Source organism: Odontesthes bonariensis, chromosome 6 (genome assembly GCF_027942865.1).
Source record: "Odontesthes bonariensis isolate fOdoBon6 chromosome 6, fOdoBon6.hap1, whole genome shotgun sequence".
Classification (NCBI taxonomy): Eukaryota; Metazoa; Chordata; class Actinopteri; order Atheriniformes; family Atherinopsidae; genus Odontesthes; species Odontesthes bonariensis.
The window spans coordinates 5,918,776-5,941,986 of record NC_134511.1 but is presented as its reverse complement, the minus strand read 5'-3'; the positions used below and the strand labels follow the sequence as shown (position 1 = coordinate 5,941,986).

The 23,211-nt window shown below is 42.0% G+C and overlaps 1 protein-coding gene across 4 annotated transcripts in view; it reads right to left on the bottom strand.

Moving 5' to 3' along the window:
- ralgds (ral guanine nucleotide dissociation stimulator) overlaps positions 1-23,211 on the bottom strand; it is an 80,959-nt gene that overhangs the window by 34,823 nt on the left and 22,925 nt on the right. The window contains exon 1 of one of the 4 annotated variants that reach the window (XM_075467166.1): positions 10,881-11,153. The exons of the other annotated variants lie outside the window; for them this stretch is intronic. Coding sequence (XP_075323281.1) covers positions 10,881-11,069 — 189 coding nt within the window. The 5' untranslated portion in view covers positions 11,070-11,153. Of the gene's footprint in view, positions 1-10,880; positions 11,154-23,211 lie in introns of those variants that run through there. 4 annotated transcript variants of the gene reach the window in all.

Below are 23,211 nucleotides of genomic sequence, written 5' to 3'. Positions count from 1 at the left end.
AAAGTCAGTATGAGTAGTAGGAGAAGTATGCGGTTTCGAACACAGCCGGAGACTCAAGGGTTGTGATTGGTCGGCTAACAACATAATTTCCTGAATCACTTTTCCGGTTAGTTAGCTCCTTCCTCTCAGAACAACAACACCGCCATTTTTGAAAGAGTTTACTGTGTGCCGGTCAACATTTGGTCAAAAATTATTTGCATTTCAACATCAACAAGCTCCAACTCCAACAACAGTCTTTCTCTCTCGCTCGCCATCATTCACTGTGAGGAGTGGAACGGAGCCGGAAGGCGAACCATCAGTCAACGACTTTCACGATAGACGTCGCGAGATTGGGTCGTCTAACGTAGCGACGCCTACTGATCGGGAGGTGAACTGCCTTGCGTATCCGACATCCCGACGAAGAACTTCGAAAGGTTTATCAGCCTCTGCGTGACCACGGAGACGGATTGACGGATAGCGATGGAGAAGCATACCGAGGTCTTTGCCCCCCTTTGAGCCTCTAGCATGGTTGCCGCATCTGCTAGCGCGAGCGGTGTTGATGATGTCATGATTTCGTGCCGGCTATATACGGTGGCGCAAGTCGCCAGTAGTTGCACTTTTCTCCTTCACAGAGGTGTCGCTGCTACGTGAAGGTTACCGCTACTCTACAACCAGGAAAGTGGAGAAGAAAACAATCAAGAGCAGGAACACTGTCATCCATGATGCTGCTGCAGTATCTGGAAGATGAAATGCTTCGTGTGTTTCACGAAGTTCGTGAGCCAAGACAATTCAGTCAATAGAGGTGAAGGTCTGAAGCCCCCGGCATCACCACTTGGAGTCTCTGCCCTCTTCTTTGCCTTCACGTATCTGTCCCGTAGCTTCTTCCACACATTCTTACAGAACTCTCCCTCTTTCCCCAAAGTTCTGCCAATCTCTGTCCACCAGTTTTGGGAGTTTACGTTGCTCCCTGTGCTGTTTCACTGCAGTGTCGTACAGCTGCCTGTACAAACGCACCTCCTGACTGAGCCTGGTCTCTCATTGGTCCATCCGGTTAGTCGTTCTCGGCACAGCCAAGTTACAAAAATCTGTAAATCAGTCTTAAGCGCCAAGCGATTGTGAGGTCTGACTTTTTCCTGGAGAACGATTTTGTGATGCAAATGCATTACTCTTTTGAACGCATATTGTTTTGAGAAGTAAAACGCTTTATTTTTTAAACCCCAGCCAACTAGCCGGACTACCTTCATCAACGCCAAAACTCGGCTGGAACTCGGCTCACAGGACGCAGCAGGGGGTAAGAAGATGTTCAGAAATGATGTTGCTAATATGGGATGTCATTCAGCTTCATGTCCAAAGAGGCGAACTATCCCTTTAACTGTATTTGTGGCCCTTTGGTTGCCTTAAACAGGATCTTTTGTAACTTAGTTTGTTTTTTAAAGCTCATAATGTGCTGAAAACTACTAATAAAATGTCTAATTTGTATCCTGTTCCAACAACTTTCCTCTGAGCTCCTCTTTCGCCACGCTGACATCATTTTCTTCACCAAATTACCAGCAGATCACAGGATCTATTTATGTTTTTTGTCACCGCGACACGAACACCAAGAGAGACGGCTGTGAAATCAAGATGAGAGCCGGCCGGCCGTGGGGCCAAAGACGTCCTGATTAGGTTTTATAGATGACCTCATTCCTAACATCCAACAGTCAGACGATTGTTTGCTTATCCAACTCTAACAGGCACATTTAAAACGCCATTATAGACTCAAAGAGACGGCAGGAACGGCGCTGAATCAAACGTTAGGGGAACATATCGATGAAACTCTCACTGTGGGTGACAAAGCTGCTGTGACAGTTATCAGTAACACGCACCAGCAGCTGAGCCGGCTCTGTCGGCCATCATTAATCACACGCATGTTTGGAGTTTACGCAGAAAAACAATCCTGTGTTTGCCCGATCCAAACACACGACTTCCTTTAATCTCTGCGTTGGCCTGCGAGCTGATTCTGATAAATATTTTCAGGGTTCTTTTCGCCGTCAGTCAAACACAATCTCAGCTGGAGCTGCTTTTTCGTGCTTGTTTTGGAGCTTTCGGAGCATATTTGGAGTCAGAGGAACCTTGGACGTGTCAACGTTTCCATGAAGCGGCTCCAGTCTGCAGAAAGCTCCAGAACAAACAAACGACTGGACCGGGAGTTGAAATTGTTGTGGTTCCGAGGCTCAAAACGAGGCTCGACTTTTGCTTTCCCTGAAATCGGAGATGGAAATTTGCCTTTTATGGGTATTTTAAAGCAAAAACGGTGAAGCGTGGCTGAACATATGGCGTGATATTGATGATAGATTTATTAAAGACTCGTAGTCCAGATCACATAGAAAAACAATCAATTATAAAAGTACATAAAAAGAACATTCATAAAAAATAATAATAAAAACATTCCTAATCTTTTAGGAGCCAATCATACCAATGTTTCCAATATACAGAAGTATATCTTACTGCACTATAGTTAATGTTAGTCAACAGTAGGATAATTCTATCATTAGACTCATTTAGCCGGCAAATAAATGTATACATAAGCTTCCTTAAAACAGCCATCAAAGAGCTGACATTCGCAGACACAAACAGTTCACTGCTCCATCTGGGCTTCTTTAACAAAAGTCGTGGGCTGTGTTCGAAACCGCATACTTCTCCTACTACTCCTACTAACTTTTTGAGTTAGTATGTGAGTTTGAATAAGCGAGAAGTTCCCGGATGCATACTAGATTCTCCGAAATGTTGGGTATGCATCATGAGGTTACTACTCATACTCAAACTACCCAAGATGCAACGTAACGTGACGTCGCCGATCGTCATTTCCTGTCAAACCGGCAGTTTCAAGCTAGCTACAACGAGGGTAGGTTCACTTCCTGTTTTCAAAATAAAAGCACCAATTGTATCGTAATGACTTTCCCTATGATAAAAGGCAACGGTTATTTTATTTTGTGAAAATAACCGGAAGTGCGTTGCTCACTGCGGCTAGCTTTAGTAGCGCCGAATTCGTGGGAACAAAATTGTAAACAGCCGGTATTTTGTCAGGTTTTCAACACGTTGGGGATCTAAACGACTACTTTCTCACCTGAAAAAGTTTCAAATGTTGTTCAAACACAGCCTTAATGCATCATTATAAGCCACCTTCCATCTCTGAAGGCTGGCTTTTTTTTATAATTGCACCATAAGTGTGCCGTATACAGTGAGGTACAAGATGATCTAAACAAGTTCAGTTTAACTTCAGAGCAATATCCAAATTTCCCAACTAGAACATTAGCTTGAGCATATAATCTTAGAATTATTTGTTTATTTATTTATTTATTTTTTAATGTAGCACTCTGAGGTCATTAAGTTGATGTAAAGTCCTTTATAAATAAAATATATTATTATTATTATTATTATTATTATTATTATTATTATTATTGTTATATAACATTCGAACCTGACGGTAAATGTCAGCACATGACCGAGAAAAGTTACTTCATTTGAGATTTTCAAAAAGCCCAGACGGCTTAAAATGAGGAAAAACCCTATATTTGTCTTCTTTAGTGCGACATATCAGAATGACACTTTTTTTCGAATGACTTGGCGTATTATGAGATTGCAGCAGAAAGCTGAGCTGTTACATCTCGGCTTTTTGCTTCGTCACAACCTGATGTCAGCGTTTTTTTTTTGTACGTTTGATAGCCCTGAAACTCATGCAGACTTCTGCTGGACGTGTGTTTTAAGATGCCAGAATAAGCTGAAACATGAATATCATCAGCAGGAGTCACGTGCACGAGTACAGTCAGCATCGGAGGTATGTGGCCCGAGCTGGAAGAGAAAAGGTCTCCGAGTGAAACCTAAAACCACTCAGCTTAGCAAAATAAAGTAAAGACCTCCACCCACCCACCCCCTCCACCACCTCCGCTATGAGAGCAAGATAATCCTGCTGAATCAAATCAAATCCCCTCCAGAACATTCTCCCGTTCTGTCCTGCAACAACGACTCAGTCGGGGTCTCGTCTTCTACCAAATGAATTACCTCTCAAAATGTGAAACTTAAAGCGACATCAGAGTGAAAAGTACCAGAAAAATGTCCCATCTACACTGGAAAAAATGCCCCTACAAAAATACGTAAAAAAAAAAAACAACAAATAAAAGACGTTTTTGCTTAAAATAAGCAAAAAAATCTGCCAATGGAACTAGTGAAAATCGGCTTGTCAAGATTTCTTGAAATAAGATGTGATATTTGGGACTTTTGAGATAAAAGTGATCTTGAAATTAGCTTAAAAACCTCTTCAAATGTAAAAAAAAAAAGCTTGTTTCATATGAAATGTGACTCAAAACAATTTGTTTTCAAGACTTTTTCATTTAACAAGATATTCCAGATGTATTGTCTTCAAACAAGTCCCTATATCTGGCTGAAATAGTACTTGTTAGGCGGTTGTGTCTTATATTAAGTGTTATGAGATATTTTGACGAGAAATGAGACAAATATACTTGGTAAGACTTTGATTTTTTCCAGTGTAAGAGATTTAAAGCTTTCAAAAGTTTGTTTTCCCTCATCTGTGAGCCAAAAGCCAAAAACCTGAGCTCACAGGAGTCTGCAGCCCAGTGCGGTCCGGCGGCCCCGAGATGCTGTGGCAACTACAGATGTTACCGAGTCAGAAAATAATCAATATAATCAATCTGTCGGCACAGATCAAACTGCACTAATCGCCCGCTTCCTGTCTGGACGAAACGACGTTTCTTTCCTTTTAGAGGAAGATCTACGCGCTCTGATGGATTTAGGTTTGATTTTCATGCAGCCGGCATGTCTCCCAATCTAATTTTATCCTCCCTCTAATTCGACTCAGATGGGGAGTCTGAAAAAGGGAAACTCCGTGCAGATCGTTTGCCCTTGTGGCTGATTAGCAACTCCTGAAAATTCTGCCACACGGAGGGGAAAAGAAAGTTTGATTTGGATCTTCTCTGCTCTGTTCCCGTGTTTTTTTTTTTACCTCTGCCCGATTATAAGTGAGCACCAGACAGACGGCAAGCTGCAGAATCAGACAGTTTAAGGGAAACGGGAGAGAAAAATAAGTATTTTTCCAGGCCTCCACATTCCTGCTGCCGTCTGCTACTGTCATTCAGCTCGGCTGCTCGGCTGCTCCTCAGAACGAGCCGCAGACACAAAAGCTCCTCTGTGCCGAGTCGGATGCTTCGGCCCCCGTGTCTTATATCTAATACTGATCATTACAAGTTTCTGCCCCTCAGCCTACAGCGACCGTGACAACCTCCATTTCTGGGTTTCAGCAACAGAAAACTGACTAAGTCACAGTTTAGTTTTTTTTACTCTAGATCTGAGTGGATAAAAACAACATGTTGAGGCATGCAGCGTCCTGAGAACCCACGGGACATGAAGGCAACGGCTGTGTTGGAAACCACATACTGCATACTGATCGATCAGACAGTATGCAGAGCACTTACCCACAATGCATTTCGCTCCTGCCCGAGCCGAAATCAGCCGGCCTGAAGCTGATTTCCCTTAAGCTCTAAACTCTGCAAACTTTAGCAACATTTGAAACATTTTCAGGCCAGAAAGTAGTCGTTTAGATCCCCAACGTGTTGAAAACCTGACAAAATACCGGCTATTTACAATTTACTTCCGAAGAATTCGGCGCTACTAAAGCTAGCCGCAGTGAGCAACGCACTTCCGGTTATTTTCACCAAATAAAATACCCGTTGCCTTTTATCATAGAGAAAGCCATTACCATACAATTGGTGCTTTTGTTTTGAAAACAGGAAGTGAACCTACCCTCGTTGTAGCTAGCTTGAAACTGCCGTTTTGACAGGAAATGACGATCGGCGACGTCACGTTACATTGCATCTTGGGTAGTTTGAGTATGAGTAGTAACCTCATGATGCATACCCAACATTTCAGAGAATCTAGTATGCATCCGGGAACTTCTCGCTTACTCAAACTCGCATACTAACTCAAAAAGTTAGTAGGAGTAGTAGGAGAAGTATGCGGTTTCGAACACGGCCAACGTTTCTGTCATGAGACGCTCATCATTTTGACCATGTTTCAGGTCTTTTGCTCCCGTGTCTTTTTGTCATTCATCGGGCGCTGCTCGCCGGCTCGGTTAAATCGCTGTTTTACACCGAGGAGGCACAGATCCTGACAGGAGGAAGCTCCCCGTCTCTGATTTTTCTGCCACTTACTCCCTTAAAACTCTGAATCGGAGACACAGAGGCGAACAGAGACAACAGAAGCCTTGTTTTCTCCTCCAGCAGCCGCAGGCCTCGTTCTTGGTTTCTAACCGAACCAGGTGACAGTTTGATGTGCTTACTGTTCAAAGCCTCTGGAAGCTGGCTCAATAAGCGGCCGTCTTTTCCCCATTTAGAAAAGCTATATGTAGCTTCAGCCACTAATCCGGCCTGTTGAGCTACATCATTTTGTAATTATGATTATTTTTAGCCGGCCTGTGCTTTTGTAAACTGTTTGGCAACAACTTTGTGTCAGCGGTGGCCTCTCAGCGCCCGTGAAAATAAGATTACAGAGGGCTGATATGTGGCTACACGGAGTCAAACAAAGCTGGCAAAGAGGGATTAATCACACAAAACACCTGACGGGATGGAAAGCTGCAAAACCGCACGCTGACACTAAATCGTTCTGTTCCAGACAAACAAATCTTCCAGAACACAGTTTGAATGAAGCAGCTTTTGATTTTTCGGGTGTTTGTTGGCTGAAATGAGACTTCTGACGAGGTCACTTTGGTCTTTAACACTGCATCAAAGTTCCTGGGTTTGTTGGCTCTGTTGTCTAATCAGAAAGACCCAAACTCCCTCTCCACAGCCGCCTCCTCCAGACCTTCAGACGGGAAACCGAGGCAGCCCAGATATGTAATCTCTTCGGGTCTCCTCTGGGCCCGACGTGCCTGGAACGACTCACCGAGGAGGCGTTCCACTCCCTTTGAAGCGCTCATTTCTACCACTTTTGTCTACAGTTTGGTTCTTCTGGGCTCCTCCCACAGCCTGAGACTTTACCCGAGGGTTCGACCAAAGATCAGCCAGTAAAGGGATAACTTCACCTTCTGATTCAGCTCCTCCTTTCTTTGCAGAACTCGAGTAAAAACGCCCACAACACTGTTCAGCGTTTGCGGCGCTGAAGCACGCTCGGCTATCTAAAGACTTATAATAACACGGATGATGTTTCTTTAAGGTGGAGCATCAAAGATTCAGGATCAGATCAAACGTCCCAAAAATGAGGAATGAGTTTTATTGCTGTAGCGAGTGTAAAACCGGCTCTTTGAATGAGCCGCTTAGGTCCCTTCCGTGGATGTATTATATTAACTGGGTAAGGGCCAACAAAATGGCCGCCGTTGATTTCAATGGAGTTGCTCGCCTGGCGCATACGCTGAAAAAGTTTACTTCCCTGCCGCCTGCCGACAGCTGCACCTGTTACGGTGTTTGCTGCTCGGTCTGCACAGTCTACACAGCAGGCAGTGATACGAAGGAGAAAAAATAGGGCCAAGCGATTGTGAGGTCTGACTTTTTCCTGGAGAACCATTTTGTGATGCAAATGTATTACTCTTTTGAACGCCTATTGTTTTGAGAAGTATATCGGATGTCATACAGCTTCATGTCAAAAGAGGTGAACTACCCCTTTAAACTGGTAAACTGAGACTTTTCTATCATCCTTATGTAAACGGGAGTTTCTTGGAAAGAAAAAGGGAGCCGTGCACTCATTGCTGCCCTGATTCGGCACCTTTAGAGCAAATTACTGTTCCCATCAATGCCGATCAGAGCTGAAGCCGATAAATACCCACGACCGTCAGGTGTTGGCATGTATTACTGGGGTTTTTTGACTAAATTAAAAGCCATTTTGTGGCAGCTTCACGAGGACGACCTGCTCTCAGCTGCTGTTTGCTGATCCAACACTCTCTTTAGGCCTTTGTGTGACATGTAACAATACAAAGAACAGGTGGAGAAAAATCTCCATTAACTGGGGCACCGGTTAGATCACCGATCTGCTGTTCACCCCCACACAGCTGTAACTTTCAAAGCTTCCACTCCATCCTCTCTGCCATACGATACAGTGCACACAGGCTAATGTGGGTGTTGGTTTCATGGAGTCACGGGGATCAACAAACGGCAGAATCCGGGCCGCACCGGCACGTCAGCCCCCAGCGAGTCCTCACACTGTAACAGGACCGCCGCTTTAAGCAAGCAAGGCAAAGAAAGAAAGGCAGCGATTGTGGTGGAAACCCCTCGGCCACTTCAGGAGGGGGGATTACGCGTTGGGTAATTGTGTTAGAGCAGAGGATTAGATTAGAGCAGAGAGACGAAGAACGCACGGGGTTAACCACGGCAAACCAAAACAAGGTGGGTTTGAATAACAGGCTGCCGGTGGTGATATCAGTCCACGTTTGACTGATGACAAACAGAGAGTCAGAGGAAGAAGAACATACCATCCTGTCCCCGTGGACACAGATGAGCTTCTGCATGTGGTATCAGTTATGGTGTCATCCTGGTCCAATCCCAGGCTTTACATAAGACTCAGAAGCACGATTACTCACCCTGCCTCTTTATCTGATTGAATGAGTTGGATGTGTGGAGCACAGCGATGGGGAATGTTCCACATTATTCAGGTTTGGTCCATAATAAAATTTGTAAATTGCACTGGAAAAAAATCAAAGTCTTACCAAGTATATTTGTCTGATTTCTAGTCAAAATATCTCATTACACTTAATATAAGACACAACTGCCTAACAAGTACCATTTCAGCCAGATATTTGTGTTTGAAGACAATACATCTGGAATATCTTGTTAAATGAAAAAGTCTTGAAAACAAATTGTTTTGAGTGGGATTTCATATGAAACAAGCTTTTTTAGACATTTGAAGAGGTTTTTAAGCTAATTTCAAGATCACTTTTTATCTCAAAAGTCCTAAATATCACATTTTATTTCAAGAAATCTTGACAAGCCGATTTTCACTAGTTCCATTGGCAGATTTATTTTGCTTATTTCAAGCAAAAACGTCTCGTATTTGTTGTTTTTCTTACTTATTGTTGGAGGGGCGTTTTTTCCATATCGATGAAGACAATAACTGACAGTTTATGACATACTGTAGGGATAATGCATCATTTCTGTGCGCTTGGACACACGTGGACTTTGGCTTTGCAAATTTCAGGCATGCGAGGATAAAGCAAAAACATTAAACGAGTGCTTTCAGGCTGCAAAATGTCAACAAAGTGCGTAACTTGGGGGTGGTCCAATGTACAAGAGGCTATAGTCCTCGCTGCAGCTGTCCCCGGTTCGAGTCCCGCATCGGACGGCCTTTTGCTGCATGTTGTTCCCCCTCTCTCTGCCCCCTGCTTCCTGTCTATCTCCAACTGTCCTATCCAATAAAAAGGCATAAAAAGCCCCAAAAAATACTTAAAAAAACAAAAAAAGTACGTAACTTGAGCCCTATTATATATCTAAAAGATGAACGTTTGTGCCGTGCAAACACATCACCACATATTCACGTTTCGGACTGTTGTTTGGACAAAGTTAGCTATTTGTTATGCTAATAATGAGGCTAATTTGCTAAGTTTTAGTCCAAAAAAAACCATGAATCAGTTGGTTGGGTGACTGACTTGCATAGCAATCATTAAGCACCCAACTCCAGCTGGACCGCCGCTCCCTGGGAATTAATGCTGGGAATTTTCTGGATGCTTAAATGGATTTTCTCCAGCGCACACACACACAACTAACCAGTATTTACAACCCCAGCGGAGCTGAAAAGAGTCAATTCATCAACAGGCGATCAGCTGAAAATAGTAGTTATCCTTTCTTTAGGGGGTTACTTTCAATCTCTTTGGATACATTTCAGGCAAAACAATGAATCTGCTGTTTCTCAGCAGCAGGTCAGTGTTTCCTTTAATAACCAATTGATTTACTGTACACTGGGATATATATGGAGTTTCACATAGCTGACACAAAAAGAGCAAGCAGGGCTACAGAGTACAAGGATAAAACATATGTGGTGTGATTTAAATATCAATTCATGGCATTTGGTGAGATCTGAGGGGAGGTTTCAGTCGGCGTGCGGTTCGATTAAACTGAACGTGCAGACGGAGGAGCGATCACCACAAGGGCAAACCTGAAAAAGCAAGTCATCCTGTGACATAAGGCCCGTGCCAGCATCTCAGAGGTGTTGTGTCCTGCTGTATCTATGGTGTTATGGTCTGTTTTTAACTGTGGCAGCTTCCTGAAACTGTACAATTAATCTGTATTGTCAAGCCGCAATAACTATACAATGACGAATCAATCAAATATGATCTAAATTCATATTATAAAACTAAGAATTCATGTCATGATGTCACAATTAATCACCTGAGGTAAAAACAAGGACAGAGGGTTCAAAAGTGAGGATTTTAAAGCAAAGAAATACCACGAGCTAAAGCTGTGAAATAGTCTCCATCTTTGTTTTAACCTTGTAGCACCCACAGTTGCAGATATGCAACAAGCTTTTTAATTATTTACATTATTTATATACATTATATTTTTAGTTACATTACATTATTTGATTTTTAAAATTTACATAGATTATTTACATTCATGTGTAATATTTTGTTACATTACATTTTATGTAAAAATGGGTGGGAATAAACCAATATTTTTGGTTTATTGGCAGTTGCATATCTGCAACTGTGGGTGCTACAAGGTTAATTAAAGATTTTGTTGCTTGGTTGTAAATAAACCATTTAAAAACAAAAAAATATCTCATTCCCTGGATTAACTCACAATCCTGATCCTGGACCCGAGATCTGCTCCATCATCCTCCCAGTCCCAACACAACAAACCGCAGCAGCTAACGGACCTCCGCCGCCCCTCCGCCCCGCTTCTCCCCCACCCTCCGCCCTCCATCCTCACCTCCACCAGCGGCAGGTCCGGGTCCAGGTGGGTGAAGCTGTGCAGGACCACCGGGCTGCGGTCCTCCACCACCTCCAGCCTCACGCCGTCCCAAATGTTGCGCACCCTCCACGAGGAGTCAAACATCTCGAGCAGCTGCCCCGGCTTGAGGCTGCGCGCCTCGGTTTGCATCCCCGGGAAATAGACCATGGATGCCCGCGGAGCGGAGCGCCCAGTCACAGCGGCCACATTTCAGCGCCTTTTAATCCGCGCCGTTCGATAGAAGCGTCCCGGCTGCTGTCCGGAGCTAAATCTGTGAGGCGTCCGGGATGCTCATGACTCACACTGGGGCTTTTCCAAGCCCCGCCCCCAGCCTCCTGATGCCTTAAAGACCATCGGAAATACCACCGCTAAACAATCAAATCAACAACTGACAACTAACCGGTGTTATTTCCACATATTTCGTGGTAATTCTTTGTGTTACGCTGCTGTGTTTGACTTTAACCAAATATCGTACACTTTTCTGATCTGATCTGCTCTTGAAGTAAATTAAACTTGCCTTGACGAATATAAAACACATAAATGATTAAAGATAACATTTTAGATTTGATTTGTTCTGCCGTGTTTAATAGTTTCGGTGCTTCTTTGTGTTTTCTAATTCATTAGACTGACCGGAAAAGATTTCGTTCTGGAGATCAGGGGCGTAGCACCAAATTTGGGGCCCCAGGAACAACCACTACCATGCATATTTGAACCAACATCGACCCTATGTTAGGCTTTTGGGACACTTGTATAGGCTAATAGTTATTGTGAAAATAAATACATTTAAGACAAATATGGCTTCTATATCACAATTATATGGTAGCCAACAAAATAAGAGATTATTTTTTTAATTATTTGACTTCGGCTGCTATCACAGTGGTATGCAACGGAATGTGAATGGGATAATCAGTTACTGTAGGCTGTAATTTTGACATTTGGGCTCACACCTTTCTTGGGAAAGATATCAGTCAGCAGTTGCTTTCCTTCATTTTGTTTTCTCTGTCTCTCTTGCCTTTCTTTTCTTTCCTGAAAGCCTTTTTTTTTTTTTGGATGACATCTTTCATGTGCCGGCTGCTGCGTTTAATGCCTAATAATGAAGTGAGTGAAATTTATTGCGCATGTACAATCAAAAGTCCGCCAGAGGGCGGACTAAACCAATGCGCACTTGATAATGGGGGTGTCTGATATAGATTATAGCCTATTTGCAGGCTGGGATATACATTTCAACAGATGTATTTCCAGAGAACATTGGATTTGCATAATTTACCAACATATATTGACATTATTTTAAAAATGATTTTTAAAAAACGAAAGAAGAAGAAAATTTCCCTTAGGGCCCCCCCTGTAGGCTGGTCCCAGTGAATCAGTCTGACTTTCCCCCCTGTTCGACGCCGCTGCTGGAGATACACTAGAGGAGAACACGTTAAGATATAATATCCACGCCCAGGACCCAAACAGCGACCACCATAAAGGTATCGAACACCGACAGTCAGAGCTATTTCTGTAAGACATTTCTTTACTTGGACAGGTTAACTTTTACAGCTTGTACTCTGTGAGGCGCAGATGTACGAAGTGTCCCTGAACGCAGCGTCCACTCCTCCACTATGACTTCATGCCTTTGGGAAATGATGGCCGTGTTGTTTCTGCTCTCACTATGGCAGCAGGACAGTATGGGAAAGGAAAACACTGAGAGGTGCAGTTAAGTTGTTTAAATCACATAATTACAGAGAAGCAGCAGCAGCTCGGCTCACTGCAAACATCAGAGAGTCACAAACTCCTTTAACTAAACCCAAAAACTGTTTATAAATGCACAACTATTTCCATTTTATGCAACTCTGCAAAACCTGACAGAGACATCATGAACTTTACTTCAGTTTTCACACATATGAGTTATAACTTACTTTGTAGATATAGAAATAGACTAGAATAGAAAAATGCTTTATTCATCCCCCAATGGGGGAAATTCAAATGAGTCAAGTAGCTCAAAATAATTAGAAATATTTACAATGATTGTATCTTAGCAACAACAATAATAATACCAATTCATATATTTAATTCATATATTCATACATATCATATGACTGTAAATCTTCTTAGGAACTTCAGAACATGATTATCTTTGGATATTCATGACAATTATTTATAGATGTTTTTTTATTTTGTTGTATTCTAAAATTATTCAAGAGTATAATTAGTGTAAGAAGCGTTACATGGGCCGGATTTAACAATGTGAATGAGCACAATCAGAGCTCTCATTCAAACTTGTCATAATTTCTATTGTTTAATAAGAAATTAGAGCCATGAAACTGATAAAAGTCGCATGGGTGAGCTGTATGTTACGGGTTCGTATGTCCTCTTCTCTCCAGCCCTGCTCATAAAAAGGCTCCAAAGTCTCCTTAAATTAAACAAACACTAATAAAAAAGGGCAGATTTCCGCTCTGACAGCTTATACACACTCAGGATACTATTATATTACCGACCTTTGTCTTCAGACTATTTGCACTTTATTTGTCTTTTCATGGACGCCACAAAGCAAATTCCTGGTTTCCATCTGTCTAACGTAGCTGTGATCATCTGTAAAGCTGCGCTTTGCAACTTCTGGCCTCGGAAAACACCCTCAGATCCTCCCAACACAGCTGAGTCAGCACTCAGCACCAACCACAATTAAAATGTTTAATCCAATTAATCGCATTTGTACGCAAAATCCAAAAATGAATCCAAAAGTAGCGTATAGCTTTTAGCATTTAGTTTTATTTTAAATGTGCTGCCATATGAATGAAAGTGCCATAACATTTGTTGTGCAAACACACTTTTAACATCAGCATCTTTCTGTAGTTTTTATGTAGAAGCCTCGCTCCACTGTCTGTTTCCTTGAATGACTTGCTGCTATCAGTTGTGTGTTTTGCCTTTAAGTGATATTTTAGACTGGAACTACTACGCTGAGAAGACAATTCAACTTGGCAGTGTTTACAGATGACATTAGCCCCTTTCACAGTGCGACCCGCTACCTTAGCGGGTCCAAATTGCACCTTCGACCCGCGTCGAGCAATGTGAACGCTTGGCGTGTCAGGGTGACCCGTGTCGCCTGAAGCCGAGTTCAGGGGGTGTTGCCTAGTGGCAGAGCGTCACACGAAACACATAAAATGCTGGGCGTGTACAATGACGTAGGCACAAGCCATGCGTCGGAGGTAGGGTGAAATACACCTGTCTGCATTAAATTTTTCAAACAAACGATGGCGGGACACCTTGAGATATCGTTTATGCAATTGTATATGCAGTTCATGGAGATGTTACTTTACGGTGTGTGGATGGTTACAACGTGGGATGCCGCCGATGAACATATGCGGAGAATACAAGAGCACTATAATCTCCAAATTGAGGAAATCCAGCTACAATTTGAAGCAGAAGAACGCGAACACCGTCCCCTGAAATGTGGCGGTAAATAACGTCCTCTGCTCGGAGGCTGAGGAGCTCGCGGACCTCCTTGTCTCCCCAGTTGGCCATATTAAAAAATGTCTCCAACTTGATGTAGGCTAAAACAGAGTAAAACTTGTCCTCACCTGTCGCTGTTGTTCTGTGTAGTGGCACTTTCTTTCTTGAATTTCCAAATACCACTTAGAGCTGCAGACACAGTAATTTCTTCACGCGCACGACATGACAAGTTCTGAAGGTTTAGGTGTCTTTACTTAGAAAATAAAAAGGTTACAAAATCACTTGCCGCACGGTAAGAAAACTATATGCTCCCGTGCCTAACGCAGCTCTGAATAAACTGGCTGCACGTTCTCAGTTACGTCACTCTAAGGGAGCGTCATCCAACATTTTTTATATCAATAATCATTTTCTTGAAATTAGTAATTACACAATGACATGAAATAAGAATTAAATAAAATATAAACTGCAACTATAAATTGTACATATTTTTTCCACATTCTATATTTTCTGGCTTATGGCTCTTACAGTGCTGAATCAGCTGTCCATTCTGTCTTTTAAACTCCTCACGTCACGCCACGCTCACGTCCGACCCGCGTCGATTGTGTTCACATCAAACTCGGCTCGGCAAAAAGACTAGGGTCCGACGTGGGTCGAAAGGCGAGTCGAGTTGACGCGGCAGCCCGGGTCGGTAGTGTGAACGCAACAGCGGACACGCTAAATTTGCGAATTAAACGCGGGTTATTCGGCAGTGTGAAAGGGGCTTTTGGTTCTGTCGACTCCGCCGTCTGGAAGAACTTTAAAATGAAAATGGCCGAGTAAAAGTTCCGTACCCTTCTCCATGTTTGGTGGATCCGCCGATTACTTCCTTTTCCTGTTCCACAGCAGACAGCAACAGGCTTTTACAAAATAAAAGCCTGTGAGCAACAGACTTTTACAATAATAAAATAAATAATAAAACAAGGGTGCAGCTGGCCCCGGTTCGAGTCCTGCATCGGACCTGTGCTGCGTGTCGTTCCCCCTCTCTCTGCCCCCTGATTCCTGTCTCTCTGAATTTTCCCATCCATTAAAAGGCACAAAAGCCCCCAAAAGAATAATGGAAAATGTTTTCTTTTTGTTTTTAAATATTATAAAATAGAATAAAACCTGCGTTAATGCTCGATAAAATATTTATCGGCGTTAAATAATTAACGAGTTAACGCGATAATAACTCGCCCAGCCCTAATGAAAACCTGTAAATTGTAAAGATAATAAGCCAGAAATCAGGCCCTTTTCCAGGGTCATTGGATTCTGAAACGACCCAACGAGCACATTTCTTTCACACGTGATCAGCTGTGATAGTCGCAGCTTTATTTATTTATTTATTTATAACCAGAACTACAAGTACAGACTCTGTGCACATTGTGTTGTATAATGTAAATACAGCCTTCTGTACACACGGCAGGTTACAGCATCACTCGCTCAGCAGCACTTTAATACCATCTGTCTGAACTTTCTGTACTTTAGTTTAGATGCTAACTGTGTTTCATTGGCTCTGTACTGTATTCTACTCTAAAAAAATCATTAGAAATCCAAGTGCCACCACCTCAACAAACAGAATCAGGTTGCATTTTTTGGTTATTTTCAACCGTTTTTTTGGCACTGCTCCTGAAATATCCACCACGATGGAGCCAGTCCTGAGACGTGACTCAACTGATGCACCGAAGCCGATCTGTGATGGATTCCACAGCCAAACACAGCAGAGGACGTCTCAGCAGGAGGTTTGGTGGATTTAAGTTCCTGCACTGCCTCCTACTGGCCAATGTGGGGAACACAGCTCCTATTTCACAGTCAGAAATCCATCTGATCTGAGTATAAGACTGCTGGCAGGGCAGCTTTTTAAATGAATTACAAGCTCAAAGCACTCCAGCCTTTCACAGATAATCAACGATGAACTTTCACTGATGACGTTTATTTCCTAAAACGTGCAGCATGCTTGTGGACGGGGGCTACATCATCTTAACTGACACTTCCTGCAGACACCAGCAGTGAAAGTGACGAAGTGAATCTTTTCTGAAAAACATCTTCTGCAGCAAATGAGGCCGAATCCAACCACAAACAGGCCTGACCTCCCAGACCTTTCTCATCATCGGGTCGCTGTGCGTCATAACTCACAAATCTGCAGCTGCTGGGGGGGTGGGGGGGTGTATGTGGGAGAACAGGAGGGGGAGGAGAAGTTTCAAAAGTTGAATTATTCAGCAATGTGTGGATTTGAACCAGAGTACGAGTAAAAAATGTTTATTTTCTACTCTTTTAACGACTCACTTTGTGAGTTTTTCATGCCGCCATAACTCACAGTTACAGTAGAGTCTGTTTTTAATGAATAAGTCCATTAAAATTACAGTTTAAAACTTAAATTAATTGCTAATTAATCTGATAAGAGATAAATTGTTTGGAATTGAACAAAAGAAGCTTTTTAAAATGGTTTAAAACAGTTCAAATAAAAAACCCTTTTTCTAGAAAATTGATTATTAATTAAAGGATCCCAAGTCTGTTTTCAGTGTCTTCACAACTAAGAAATATATAAACTTTAGCAACAAAATAAAGAAATAAAATCTCACTTCAACAGTAGCATAACTAGAAATAGTCATTTTTAGACAATATCCACTTCTATAAAATGCCATTTCAGTTGGCATTAAATAAACAAATAAACCAATCACTGTCTGAGGCGCTGTTAGATGCCACTGCTTCCAATATTTTCTGCATTAGGTGTTCAGAGGCGGGGTAAACTTAAAAAAAACAAGTTCCACTACATCACTGAGCCATGATTACAGACCCGACCAAAGAATGTTGATTAAAAAAAAAAGCTGTTTAAGTTTCCATTTCCTGTTTTCATGTAGGTTTGGCGTTTGCTTCGTATGCTTCTGGCAGAAAATGGATGAGGAACAATCAGATCAAAATATCTCTTTTTGTGACAAATGCTTTGAAAAAGGCGGTGAAGACGAATCTTATTAGAGTTCAATGTGACTGAAACCTGTTGCATCTGCGAGGCGAAGGCCGCCGTCGCTCAGAAGTAAAGCATTCTGAGGCAGAAAGTACCCATAAATCACTGCTCCGGTGCATAAAAGTGCACAAATTAACTTTGGTTAAAAAGATATCTGTCCTGCAGAAACGCCAACTCAGGCTGGATAACTAAAGAAAACAAAACGGAGATGTTGGAGTTCGGGGCGCCAACTTTGAGTCGGCTGTGATTTAGGAACGGCTCTTCTTCCATCTGCTTGGAAATCAATAGCAGAGGATGTTGTTGCGCTGCTGCTGTGGCTCTGCCGGCCGATGCTCCGACAGGCTTTACTGTTCCCCGAGGAAGGCTGACGTCAACAGTCCGCATTACTCTCCCATTCTCTCACACATGCACAAAGAAGCACTCACGGCTCACTCAAATGGATCCAGAGCAGCTGAACGAAGACGAAGGAGGGGGGGCTTCCATCAGGAAATCAGGGCAGTGACATCAGAAAGTTATTCTAAAACAACTCAGAGAAGTTTTTACCTCTTACTGTCAGTGTGCCATTTAGCAAGGCACTACGCCACCCCCCAGTGGAGCCTCACCAGCCAGCATCAGAAGCCGGTTAAACTGAGCTGCTGTTCCCCAGAGCGCCACAAAATCTAATCTGCCAGTGAGACGTGCAAAGTGTGGAGTTATGCAACAACAAAAGAACGAGACGGAGATGTCTTCTGATTCTCTAAAGCTGCAACCATTAACATCTTCATATAAATAATAAACAAAGCGATTCCATCTCGTGTTAAAGGGAATTATCCATCAACTCTGCATCTCGATTTATACAGCACAATTCAACAACAAAGTGCTTTACAGAGACATTAAAACAGTAGAAATAAAAAGTAAGATTTAAATTTTAAACAAAAAAGAAAGAAATAAGAAAAATGGATAAAATCAGGAGTTAAAATATGATTAAGTTTTGAAATACTATAAATACTTTTAAATATTCTACTAATACTTTGTACATATATTTTTATTATTTTACATTTTATTACTTTATTTTATTATTATTATACTTTTTTGTTTTTATTGCACCAAACAGACGAGGCCAAATTCCTCGTGATGTAAAAATTACTTGGCAATAAAATCTTTTCTGATTCTGATTCTGAAACTCAAGCTTCAGATTCAACTTCAAAATTCAACAACAAGGGGATTCAAAGTGCTTTACAGATACTTTAAAACAGTAGAAATAAAAAGCATGATTTAAATTTTAAACAAAAAAGAAAGAAATAAGATAAAATCATGAGTTAAAATGTGATTAAGTTTTGAAACTCAAGCTTCAGATTTGGAGCTTTATCCAAATGCAGCTGAAAATAGGTGTGTCTTAAACACACTGAGTGTTTCAGCTGATCTGAGGCTTTCTGGGAGTTTGTTCCAGACATGTGGAGCATAGAAGCTGAATGCAGCTCCTTCATGTCTGGTTCTGACTCTGGGAACTGATAGAAGACCGGATCCAGATGAGCTGAGGGGTCTGGAAGGTTCATACTACAATGAGCTGGTTACTTTTCTTCTTACCTCTTTGGTATGGTACGCCTCATTATTTTTATCCCCCCGCGTACGCCTCATTTTAATGTTTTATTCTGACAGAGAGAGAGACTTCCACCAAAGGCTGTACCACCTGACTGTGTTCCACCAATCAGACGCAGCCGTGCAGTCTGGTCACGTGACCGTACTCGATCTCAGCGGCGGGACGGGTTAGCTTTAGCATTAGCAGTCGTAGCAAACAAAAAAAGAAACAGATGAAAAATGTCAGAACCAACGGTGGGAAATGAAGACGCAGACGAGGCCTCATACTGAAAGCATGTTTACCTTACAAAGAGTGAGAAACAGCAGCTACATTATGTGTCTTCTGTGTCAACCAAAACAAACGCACATTTCAGCAGAAACTCAACATCTAACTTGAGGAAACATGTAGCGGTAAGTTTCCTAAACTCGTTTTTTCCCCCATGGATAGGTGAATGTTTGTTTTTTAGGTTACATATGGGTTACATATGTTTTAAACATTTCCTAAGTCTCTTTTATTTTTTATTAAAGTTCTTGAATTTACCTGGATTACTTTAATTTAAGCTATTTTGTAATTAATTCATTCATTTTAATTTATTTTATCAATTGGATGAACTCTAATTCACTTTTTTACTCTTACTAAGTAATTATTTGGATGACTACTTTTTACTTTTACTTGAGTACAATTTTTGGCTGCTCTACCCACCTCTGCTGAGACCAAATTAAAGCCGGACTGAACCTGACCGGATGCGACACACTTTGCACAGCAGCGTCTGTGGAGCATCAACATTTCCAGCAAATACACGTACTTTAAAAAAAAAACATTGGTCATATCCAGATGGTTTCATCCCCAAAATCTTTCTTTTTTAAAGATATAAAAGGTTTTAGGTGAAAGTTCACCCAAAAAAGAATCAAACTTAAGGATTTAGGTGCCTTTTTTTTTTTACAGAAAGCCTCAGGTAGTTATAGGTTATCTGTCAACAACTGAACCAGATCTACCTGATCAGGTCTTCCACCCATAAATAACCATAAATATAGTGATTTATCACTTCGTTTTGGGCTCTATGAATACTTTGGAACTAACTAACACTCAGTTTGGTATTTATAACAATAAAAAGAACAACACAACCGGGTTTCCATTCACCAGTGAAGCGAATCTGAAGCGATCTTTGTGGGAAAGTCGCAGAAACAAAGACATTTCCACTGATTGTTTTTGAAGGGAATAAACTACAAAGTGCTGCATAGTGTTCCCAAAGGGCGGCGCTGTGGATTACAGTGATAGTGGCTGTGAAATCCTCGAGCAGCTGCGGTGGACATCCACAAGAGGACAACGGAAAGAGAGGTTTTTTTTAACATCTTAATGGAAATCTGGCTGAAAATAACCGTCCAAAAACTATTTTAGAAATATAAAATATTCAGTGAATAACACACAGAGTAGGGGTGTTGTGATATACACACTTGATGACATCATAATCTGAGCTAAAAAAAACAATCAAAGCATTATTAAATGGAGATTGGTTGCGTTTGAGTCCCTTTTTCCACTGATAAGAATATTCATTATGAATCATTTTGGCCATAACTTTGGCCATTTTGGTTGTGAAAGCCTTAATATAGAGGATGAACACTTAAATACATCCAAAGAAGATGGTGACAATAAGTGCTTTTGAATATCAGACGTGTCAGGGAAAGATCTATCAAACTATCAATGAGCCTAACATCTTATATTCTTCTCTAAGGGTCAGCGTTGGTACATATCTTGAGACTCGGGCCCTTACAACCACTGACCAAGTTGGTAACCTCGGAGTGTTGCTAGACTCAGATCTGACTTTCAGCAGCCACATCAAAGCTGTCACCAAGGCAGCTTTTTACCATCTCAGAAACATCAACAGAATTAAAGGTTTCCTCTCCCAAAAAGACCAGGAGAAACTCATCCATGCATTCATCTCCAGCAGACTCCATCACTGTAATGCTCTGTTAACTGGACTTCCCAAAAAGAGCATTAAACATCTGCAGCTCATCCAGAACGCTGCTGCTGGAGTTTTAACCCGGACTAAGAGATCTGAACACATCACAGCAGCTTTAAAATCTTTACTCTGGCTTCCAGTCAGTCACAGAATAGATTTTAAAAGCCTGCTGATGGTTTACATCTGTGATCTGTTCAGAGAATATAAACCCAGCAGAGCTCTTAGATCCAAGGACTCAGGTCAGCTGGTCCAGTCCAGAGTCCAGACTAAACATGGAGAAGCAGCATTTAGCTGTTATGCTGCAAATAAGTGGAACAAACTGCCAGTGGAGATTAAACTTTCACCAAATGGAGACATTTTTAAATCCAGGTTAAAGACATTTCTGTTCTCATGTGTCTATGCATGAAATCTGCACGATATCTTTGAACTTATCTGGACTGTTGCTTGTTTTTAAATTCATTTAAATGATTTTATTTGTTTCTCTTTATATTCTTTTGTGTATTTTTAATGCTTCTTACACTCCCTGCTGCAATGCTTTTATTTTATGTAAAGCACTTTGAATTGTTTTGTACATGAAATGTGCTATACAAATAAATTTGATTTGATTTGATTTGATTTGATGGTTCATCAGGTGAAACACGAGCGTTGCCCTGAAGCGTTGCCCTGAAGCGTTGCCCTGAAGCGTTGCCCTTAAAGCACCTGAGTGCAGCGGTCTGCCCCTACAGCCTTTTAACCTTCGCCGCTTCTATTTTAACTCTAATGTATTCTACTGTGAGGAGCAGGCCTTCAACAAACCCTCGATGACACTGATGAAGGCTAAAAGTACGAGTGTGTGAATCATGTCCGGGGGTAAAACATCTCCCAGGACGGCGTTTTTTTTATTCTTTTTTCTTTTTTAATCCGACGGTCGTAATGAGCGGTGTTCGGAGAATGTTGGCCCGCTGCCCCTTCCTGTTTCAGTCTGACGGCTCTTAACAGGAGCAGACAGCCGAGGTCAGACGCCTGCACCGTTTTCGTGTTGCCGTGAAGCCCGAACACTGTAATGATGGTAAATGGGATCAGATTATAGTCCGGGAGGCGTCTATTCTTTTATTTCAGATGCTCTGCAGAGGGGTCATGCTGAACTCAACAACCAGCCTCAGCGTTCTGCTCCTGCACTTACTGCCTCTCAAAATCAAGCTGGAAAAAATAAGGAAATCTTTTTTTTTTTTTTTTAAACAACCTGAACCAGCCCCTGATCTGCTTAAAGGGATAGTTCGCCTCTTTTGACATGAAGCTGACTTCAAAATCAAATCAGACCTCACAATCGCTTGGCCCTATTTTCTCTCCCTTCGTGCCACTGCTTGCTGCCGCCTGCCAACAGCCGCGCTTGTTACGGTGTTTGCTGCTCAGTCTGCACTTCGGTCTGCGCGGTCTACACAGCAGGCAGTGATACGAAGGGAGAGAAAATAGGGCCAAGCGATTGTGAGGTCTGACTTTTTCCTGGAGAACCATTTTGTGATGCAAATGTATTACTCTTTTGAACGCATATTGTTTCAAGAAGCAAAACGCTTTATTTTTTAAACCCCAGCCAACTAGCCGGACTACTTTCATCAACGCCAAAACGAGGCTGGAACTCGGCTCACAGGACGCAGCAGGGGGTAAGAAGATGTTCATAAATGATGTTGCTGATATGGGACGTCATACAGCTTCATGTCAAAAGAGGCGAACTATCCCTTTAAGCCAACTGCTGCTTTTTGATAAAATTCACATTTACTGGATCATAATGTGGCGATGGCTCAGGCATAAGGGACGTAGCTCAAGTTAGCCATTAGCATCAGCAGAAAATCTGCCTAAAAAAGAAAATTTAATGTGCAATGATGTTATAAACTGAACTTTACATTCTTTATCCCGGTACAAGTCTTTGAGAACAAATGCTCACAGCCACCAGTTTAACAAAGCGGTCAATCGTAGCGTTTCATCTCTTTTTCATCAAAAGCAGCGCGTTCAAACAGAGTTTCAAAGCCACTAAAACAAGCTGATTAAAGCCTATCCCATTACCCACAGCTCTCTGAGGGTTCCAGTGTATTCAGAACCAGTTCAGCAACAACCACATTATGGCCTCAAACTGTATCCTGCAGGCTGTGTTTGGACCACACTTTCTTCTAAACTTTCTTAGCTAACCGTGTTAGTTTATTACTCTTTAATTAAACATGAACCCTGGGTGATCTCCCAGCCGTCCTGCAGATGGTTAAAGCCATCAGTCTCATCTCTTTAAGTCCAGCTGTAGCTCTCAGTTTAGGAGCCTCCATCACAACCAGAACCGACGGTACAATCGCTGAACGCGTTTCTGTTAACCGTTAAATACTCTTTGAGCCCAACATGCAGCCGTTGGACGTTC